This window comes from Haliotis asinina, chromosome 7 (assembly GCF_037392515.1).
Source record: "Haliotis asinina isolate JCU_RB_2024 chromosome 7, JCU_Hal_asi_v2, whole genome shotgun sequence".
Taxonomy (NCBI): domain Eukaryota; kingdom Metazoa; phylum Mollusca; class Gastropoda; order Lepetellida; family Haliotidae; genus Haliotis; species Haliotis asinina.
The window spans coordinates 29,706,878-29,716,116 of record NC_090286.1 but is presented as its reverse complement, the minus strand read 5'-3'; the positions used below and the strand labels follow the sequence as shown (position 1 = coordinate 29,716,116).

The 9,239-nt window shown below is 36.3% G+C and overlaps 1 protein-coding gene across 1 annotated transcript; it reads left to right on the top strand.

The window, feature by feature from the left end:
* The first annotated feature begins 179 nt into the window (after window positions 1-179).
* On the top strand, window positions 180-8,549 carry LOC137290981 (solute carrier family 66 member 3-like). Its single transcript, XM_067822214.1, has 6 exons — window positions 180-359; window positions 1,620-1,702; window positions 3,695-3,767; window positions 4,781-4,847; window positions 6,390-6,510; window positions 7,083-8,549. Exons 1-6 carry the CDS (start codon window positions 196-198, stop codon window positions 7,217-7,219), a joined length of 645 nt encoding a protein of 214 aa, XP_067678315.1. The 5' UTR covers window positions 180-195; the 3' UTR covers window positions 7,220-8,549.
* Window positions 8,550-9,239: the final 690 nt, after the last annotated feature.

Sequence of the window (9,239 nt, the reverse complement as noted above, 5' to 3'; positions counted from 1 at the left end):
ATGCAGTACCGCACTGAATGATTTTGAGTAGTAACGAAACATAAATAACCTAGAAATCTGATGATTATATTATAATCACGAGTATATTTAGCGTAGTATGTGAATATCACTACCAGAGCCGACCAAATATTAAATGCTTTTCATGTTTTAGTTGAAAGGTTTTTGTTGCGTACAAACCCGCAGTACAAATTCAAGATGGCGGCAGAAGCGTCTGCTACTCTACAGTTCATGTGCAATATTTTAAGTTTAACTGTCATTGTGGCATGTGTGATTCTGAAAGTACCTCAGATTATATCTGTTATCAACTCCAAGAGTGTTAGAGGTATAAGCTTTAGCAGCGTGATGTTGGAAACATGTGGGTAAGACATACTGACACAGACCTTGTAACTTGTTTGGTGACGAGGCTCAAAATCTGAGCACTGGCCAGGTTAAGATAGATAAACATGGGAGTGGAGTTTTAGAAATGTGAATAACGTCCGATTGAGAATATGTTTCTATTCAGCAATATTAATGTACAATCGTGTTCGGATACCATCAAAAGCAGTTATACCCTTTACCCATTGTTAATGTGTGTATGTGGCATGGCAGCTGATAATGATTGCTCATGAAATTTGGCATGTCCGATGCATCTCTCAAGAATTCTGTAATCTAGCTGTGGGTATTACCTACCTCATTACGCCTTCTTCCTGATACACTGAGAAATGGGATTACATTTGTGATATATCAGTCACATATAAACTTAATTTGATTTGTTTTCTCGAATATATTTTGCTGATTGTATCAAAGAGAAATAAGGTCAATGAGAATAATAAACAGCAAATAATAAAGTCTGAAAAGGTTACTGTTAGTTTAGATTAGACAGATAGAAACTTTCAGTAATCCCACAATAATCAAAACAAACAGCATCATAGGTCTATATTACCCATGAAAGTCCTGAGGTAGAATAGGTCTTCCGCAACCCATGCTTGCCATAAAAGGCAACTATGTTTGTTGTAAGAGGCAACTAACGGGATCGGGTGGTCAGGCTTGCTGATTTGGTTGACACATGGCATAGGTTCCCAATTGCGCAGATCGATGCCCATGTTGTTGATCACTGGATTGTCTGGTCCAGACTCGATTATTTACAGACTGCCGCCATATAGCTGGAATATTGCTGAGTGGGGCGTAAAACTAAACTCACTCACTCACTCATAGGTGTATTTGTGACTTTATCAAAACAACATAAACCATACTACATCATGACATCACAATCGAGAAGTATTACCAGTGATGTCTTGCGCAACAGAATCGATAGCAACCTGTCATCAGAGATTTGAGGACTGCTGTCAAGTTCCCGTGGCATGGTTTTTGATGGTTAAACCAGCAAACTTAACAGTGCATGTCTTGAACACTGTTAGCACTGAGCTCTGTTAGGCCTGCCCCTTAACAAAGGGCACTGTTACACCAGTGTATAGAATAAGTCAAAACCCAGCCAGACATCAGGGCTGGTAACTTCAAAGTGTTACCAGCCCCAAATGGATTTAACCAGACCAGACACCCAAGAATTCATTTAGATGTATGGGACAATGCACAAGGCCATTTATTGTATCAGACATTGTAATATTTCACCTATTTTTCAGATATTCCATCATGCTGACATACCACTTTGCCATGCAGTATCCACTGTCAACATACTTCGAGTACACATTCTTGGTGCTGCAAGGTATTCAGAAACAGTCTTGAAATAACATACAAGCTCCCTATGCTTATTCTTTCAGATAATGATGTTCGTTTGTGTTTGTAGATATAAAGCCTCTGATTAAAAGAGAGTCAAAAATAGCGATTGGGATAAGTCAGTTTTGCCCAAACAAAGTTCTGTTCTGTGTCATCAGGGAACTGAATCAGCGGACTGGACAAATTGTTGACACATCTTAATTTGTTTATGTTCATTATTGTTTTGTTATGTCTTCACACTATATATAACAATGCTTTGTTGGTGTACCCTGAAGGAATACAAATGGCTGTGGGTTGTGAAGTTGAATGGTTTATATTTGGTCCTTGTGTGAAATATTAAACAGAATCTAATCAGTATGTACATGTTTAAATTATTCATTAGAGGTCACACGCAATGTAAAACACAACTTTACTGATTCTGATACCTTTTGGTATTCACATACCGAAACAAATCATCAAAATGCCAATTCAACCTATAAAGTTGAAAAAAAAAACGTGATGAAAAAAAGCCTGTGAAATCAGAGTGCAAACGATTCACTAAATTTCCCCCTGCGCTGGGGGAAAAAGTGGTTTCAACTGCTGTGTTGTGCTGCGTGCATAACGCATGCGCAGTGATTAGGTTCACTGACCTTGAAGTAGTATGCATGCCCTGAGTATGAGGTCGTGAGCAGTAGTCTAATTTTGGTTGTGTACACAAACAAGTAAATAATCTATTCGTTACATGAAAAATCTTGTTGATTGTGGTAAGCAGCCTCTGTCACAGAGAAAGCTCAATGTCTGGTTTAATGACACCTATATGCCTGTCTGCTAAAGACAATCTGCAATACACAGCTTCAATCATTGACCACATGCAATTTGAACTTAACACCTATCAGGCCATAAACAAAATAAATTGATTTATGACTAGTGCACCTGAGTCCTGTCTCTATCACATTATGTAATTAGGCAGGTGTGATATTTGTACACATGACATGTCTTTATGTCAATGGGTTACAAACAAACTACATCCATTTTTCTCAGATGACTGGATCTGACAGAAACTGGTGCAATCTCATGTCAGTTTCAAGTCCTGCTTTGTACTTGGACGAATGACAGTTTACAGTCACGTAGTAGTTCACCATCTCTACTGAGATGATTTTGGATTGGATCGAACGTAAATTCAGAAAAACAGTTATTTACAAAACCCAACATCTCTATAAACATTCTTTATGGATAACAACTTCTTCTAGTGTATATGATTTTGTTTGACAACAATAAATGAATCCGTACTGAAACGACGCATCAACTTAAATATAAGAAGCTGTTTCTTACTTTCTTGTGACTCGCCATACTTCTGAAATGCCCATCACACAGATCATCTTTCTGTACATACAATGAGCCCTCAGGGTATCAGCAAATGAACCAGCCAACCGGAAGCTGTCGTTACACTTGAGTGCACACCTACCCGCTATGATTAGGTTCGGTCTCCCGAGGGCTTTGGTTTTAGGGAAGTAAGCCCAGGTACAAAATATTGCACTCTTGAATTGTGATTGTATCCTTATAATTTCGTTTATTTGTTTTTTCACAAGCAGCAATGTATGTTATAAGTCATGAATAAGTGATAATTGTGTTTTAATTTTGTTTGATATTTTTGGTTGCATGTGACCTTTCAGTCTATAGAATAGACCTAATTGAATATCTCTGAACTCTATCACAGGTTACAATGTTACATAATATTAAGCCAATTATATGATGAGCAAATAGACACACTATGTAGACACAAAGAGTATAATAAATACATTTAGTGAATCTGGTAAGGTGCCATTTTGTCTGCTTGCTGACAGAGGTTAACCTTTTTGGTCATGTGGACTTGGCGTCCATCTTTGGATCAGAAGGTCTTTGGTTCGAATCCTCACACAGGACTCGAAACTTTTATAGCTGTTACATATGTATGTTTCTAAATGTAAATCACTTCATCTCATTTTCTGAATTTTATTTTCAGATTTAATATTAGTGAACTTGCTGCTACACTACAGTGGTAAATTGCAAGTTAAAATTCTTCCATGGTTTGCAGTGTATCCTTGAGTTGTTTGTGGATTTTTGTGGATGTTAGTCTCTTGGTGTTGCCTGAATTGAATGGATTTCTGTACATGTTTATTTGTTTATAGCATGACAAACAAATGATGATATTATTTTGAAGAAATTACCTGGTGTTGCTTACTCTGTTATATTATCATGATAGAAAAAAGTAGTGATTAATCAATTCTGGTGATGTTCCATTAGCCCAATTAACTGAATTATTTAATGAAAGGAAATGGATTTGATGGTCAGATTTAGTGACTTATGACACTGCATGCCACTGTATGCATATAACTCAGATCAAGCTTGTTGTGTTTGTTCACAATTGCCTCTCTTCACCCAGCAGAAATTGGGTACCAGGTGGTATAAGTCATATAACTGTTGACTTACTAGCGTCTCATAAGACGGCTGGAGTTATCTGGGAAATAATCTCCATCATGTTGTATGTGCTTAGAACAAACATGTCCCTGCAGCATGGAGTTCAGCATTATGTAAGTGGCCAATTATTATTATTATTATTGATGCTTTGATGTCAATCACAGGATTCTCTGGTCCCATGTTTTAACTGTTGCTACCTGTTAAAACAAACATGCAAAATCTGACATCAAAATTTAATACCATTTTCAAAGAAGGTAAAGATAAACCATTTCCTGACTATATGTAAGAGAGCCAGGTGTGATAATTTTGCCAAATTATTTTGATATGATATTAGTCATGAAGAAAACTTATGATCACTCATTTTTTTGGTTTTTGAAATGATAGTATGTATATGTTTTCAATTAATTTCAGTCATCACTGGTATTTAGACAACCCATAAAAGAGAGAATAGCAATGATGAGGTGTAATGTTAATGCCTCATAGCTGTATAATATGACAAAGGAAAGAATTCTTTTTCACTGTTTTCCTCTTCTTTTACTTTAATTTTTCTTCTAATTCTTCCCTGATTTGACAATTATTTGTCTTCAGGTTTTATGCTTGGTGCATCTATATTTTCCTTATCCTTTTGCAGCTATTTTGTAGTGAGCAGTTCTTTTGCTTTCAGATTTGTGCCTGATGTTGTTTTGCAGTTGGCCATTGTGAGTTGCATTCATGGGAGATAACTCTTTCATTCATGTTTTTGCTAATGTACTCGGGGGATAATTTTACAAATGGTTGCATTCATAGAGCTTTGTCATCCTCGATATTTCCAGGGTATATGTTGCGATGAATCTCTACTATACCCTAGATGCATCTACAGGATAAAGAATTTATTACCTCCCTTTGCTGGCTCTGCATTCTCCCAGTAACCGATCAACTAAGCCACTATTACAAACTTGCCAGTGTCAACGCTGTGAAGGTTTCTACTCAGTCAGTTTGGGGGAAATGTTACAGACAAACTGATAGGTCTGAAACTTATATGCAAGAACTTCTACCTCTTTCAGAGAACCTTTGCATGGTTCCTTGCCGAGTTTAATCGGTTTGATAATTTAAAAAGCAAAAGTGAGTTGTGATTACTTTACCCAAATTCCCAGCCGTAGATGCATCCAGGGTACCGTGGAGACCTATCGTAACGTATACCTTGGCGATATCAAGGATGAGAGCTTTGTTAAAACAAGGAAGTCTGACATAATTTAAATAACTTAAACTTCGTTGACAGGCTTTTACAATGTGCTGTTAATTAATAAGTATTTTTATAATTAATCATTCTCGTCAAGATATGGCTGAAATATTGTTGATGTGACGATAAATTTTAAGTCACTCACTCACTCACTCACTCAAATAACTTAAATATAACAGTTTCTACCTACCTACCATACCTACCTACCCACCTATCTACCTTGGTGCTAGTAGGGGCATGATTGACCCAATGAAGTTAGATGTCAAGTTGTGTTGCTTATCTTTCACTTACACTTTGGTCTGTCAGCTCCTTGCTCATGTTTAAAGTACTAGTAAAATGGTAAACAGCCACAACCTATATCAGTGTGTACTTTTTTCTTACATAAACATGATACACTGACATGCTGGGCTTACAGAATTGAAACACATTAGAGCACACTGCCCCCATTCTCCAACTCGCTCATTTTTCTCTTTTAAAAGATTTCAGTTGAATTTCCCAACAGGTTTCATCATTTTATACTACCCAAGACATTGATGCAAAAGGGATATAACAACAGTTTCTGGTGTCAGATTAAGTGATTATGCTTACCCTTTGCACAATTACAACCCACACCCATAAACCCCATCTGTTAAACTTCTACACCAGTATACATGTATATACAAAATCTTTGCTCTATACTCAGTTCCAAAGTTATGAAAAAAATTGAAAATATTAGAGTTTCATAAGCACCTCACTTTGTCAATTTGTCAAGTGCCAAGGGTACTGATTGCAATAATTCAACTTGTCATCAAGTCAGGAATCCATGCTGTAAAGAACATTTGATTTTTTTCTCATATTTTTCCAGTTTAAGCATTTTTCAATCTATTTGTGAAATGATATTTTACCTGGGTATCAAATATGTTTCTGTTCGTTGAAAATTATATAGAAGGTTGTCATGAGGAGATTTTTGTTCAAAATACGCTTGAGATCAAGACATCTTATGGTAAATGAATAAGTTAAAAGTGTTTTGTATTCTTTTAAGGGTTCTGGTCTACCACTATCAGTTGGTAGCAAGGTGATGCAAATATACTCAATAGTGAGTAAACAGGATCCTGGACAAGTGAGTGCTGTCACATGGGGAATGGCTTTCTATACCACTATGGGTAAGTGCTGATGCAGGGGATTTTTGTAAAGTACAAGATCAATGATAGTTAGTCCCAACTGTGTTCTGGGTTTGACTAGGGCCCCTGATCATTGTGTTATGACTATAGTGAGCCCTTATCAAAGAGTGGGAGTTAAATTCATCTTGGCACTAGAATAGCTTTGTGTAACAGTGTTCTCATCGCTTGATACATATGCTGTTATACAAGAAGGTTGAATGGATGGAAGATGTCCAGCAATGAGGATTAGTTTATTGTGTGTGGCTTCCATGGGATGTTTCTGTTTCTGTCTCTTGATTGTGTGGATAAACACAATTGACATTGTACATTCAAAACTTACATTAAGCACTTTTGATATCTTATCCAGAAAGTATGGACGAATTATTACACTACCACCCAACGTTGCTTCACTGGAAACCAAAGTAACACATTGTGTTTCGAAAACAAGTGTTATATTGAAGAGGACAGTGCAGGATTTGAGTCAAAATGATTACTGTTCCATCTTTTAATCAGTGCTTTAGATAGTGATAGACTGCCACTTTACAAATAAGGTGTTCATATGTTATATATTTCAGCACGAAGTGTGACTACTCTTATCCTGACAGGAGACATTGCAGTGTTGGCCAATTTTGCCCTCAGCTGTCTCCTCAACCTGACACTCATGCTGCTGGTCATTTACTACAGGAGGATCAGCAAGAAGAAGCTCTATTAGGGTTACTATTGAATCCTGCATGAACAGGATATTTTTTATGTCAGAGAAAGATAGGAAACATTTGAAGAAGCTTTAGTAGAGGTTTTATGGGGTTTTAAGTCAAGTAAATATGTTTCTGGAAAAGTCTTTTAGACCTTATTTTATATGCCATATTTCCAACATTAATGTTCTGTTTGAGTCTTGAAAGAAAACATTGGTATTACAGGCAAGCTTTAGGTCCCCTTTACTCTATATGCTTGCACTCAATCATGGGAACAAATAAAAATTTAAAAAATAAATAAAAAAAATTGGATGTAAATGTTAAAAAAACCCTTTAGGTCCCACTTTGTTGTGAACCTTTAAGAACATTTACAAACAAGGTTTATGACACTCAAAATGAAATTACGTTATGTTTATGCAGGTAGCTTTCATATATCCATGTTTTGATATTCTTTATCAGACACATGTACATAACATCATGTTTCTTCTGCAACACCTGGCATACAAACATTCTAAATAGTTGTAAGGGTAACATATTTCAGGACGTTATTATTATTATTATGACATTTCATTCTCTACCTTTGACATGTCAGATGCACATGATACTTGACTAATATGTTAAGTTTATACAGGTTTATTACTCGCCGTTGAAGATACTGCAGTGTAATATTTTCACTTAAATAGTACACTAGTGTAATACCGCTTGACGTATGACGTCAAAATGGTTCAAAGTTGTGATGTCACAATGCTAATGTTGATGTCCTGATTTTACTAGACCTTGCTTGACTTGAAAGCAGAGATTCCTCACACTGTAGGCAATTTCACCGCAGTTTCTGTCAGTTTATATTGGCGAGTAATAAACAGAATACTAAACTCGCTTCCGTGAAATACCATTTTCTTTAAACTTGTCAAAGATTTAGTATCAATTATCAAACTCGCTTTCGCTTGTCTGATAAAAAATCATTAACTCTTTTAATAAAAGTGGTATTACACGGAAGGTCGTTTAGTATCCTCTATATATTTGTTGTGCATTCCTATTCAAAGGTGCAATCATCAAGTTCATCTCGTGCTCAGCCAGTATTATTACTCTGATAATCTGTGACAGTGTATTGATGTATTACATCAGTGGAAGGTGCTATGTGTATATTGTATTGAAAGGTACATGTATATTTAAAAAACATTCTGCATTGGTATTTCAGTTTTGTTCATCCAGACATTGCAGTGTTAGGACATGACATCAACCTTGTAAAATAGATTTACTTCAATGGCATTGTACTTATTTATGTATTAATGTACACTCTGTATAGAAGCATATATATATATATATATATAAACAAATGTTTACTGAGAATCTGTGTCTCATGTCTGTTTTATTTCTAACATACCTTCACATGCTCCACATGACTACATGCTTAGAGTGGTTTTAGCATTAGCTTCTTACAGTCTTACAGGGAAGACAGGTTCAGTTCCCAACAAAGGTACAATGTTTGAAGCCTATTATATATGGTGTCCCACTGTGATATTCCATCAATATGCTAAAAGCAGCTTAGAAAGAAACTCACTCACTCACTACATGCCCTGAAAGTGATAGCTGTGCACAAATACTAAATCTGCAGAACATTTCTGGTAAAAGTTTCCGCTTCAAAACTGGATTTGGCCGGTTATATCCTACTATCCCACTGAAACAACACGGAGAGGGGCAGTTGAACACGAATACTCCTCTCAGATAAGTTACAGACAGACAGGCAGATACTTATCATATATAGCTTCTTATTGTATGATACAGGTATGGGAACGAACCACTAACCATTTCTTTACGTTTGTATTTTTACGACTTAAATGTCACATGCAACGTAAAACACAACTTTGAAGATTCTGATACCTTTCGGTATGCACTTATAGAAACAAATCATCAAAAATGCCAATTCAACCTATAAAGTTGAAAAATAAAGCGATAAAAAAGCCCGCGGAATCGGAGTTCAAACGATTCACTAAATTTCCCCCAGCGCTGGGGGAAGGGGTATAGGGGAAGTGGTTTCAA

Excerpts from the sequence above, each read along its gene's own strand:
- LOC137290981 (XM_067822214.1), top strand. The coding sequence starts at position 196 with ATGGCGGCAGAAGCGTCTGCTACTCTACAGTTCATGTGCAATATTTTA. Across the intron at positions 3,768-4,780 it reads ATTCTTCCATGGTTTGCAGT|CTATTTTGTAGTGAGCAGTT; the intron begins GTATCCTTGAGT and ends ATCCTTTTGCAG. Across the intron at positions 4,848-6,389 it reads TTGTTTTGCAGTTGGCCATT|GGTTCTGGTCTACCACTATC; the intron begins GTGAGTTGCATT and ends TATTCTTTTAAG.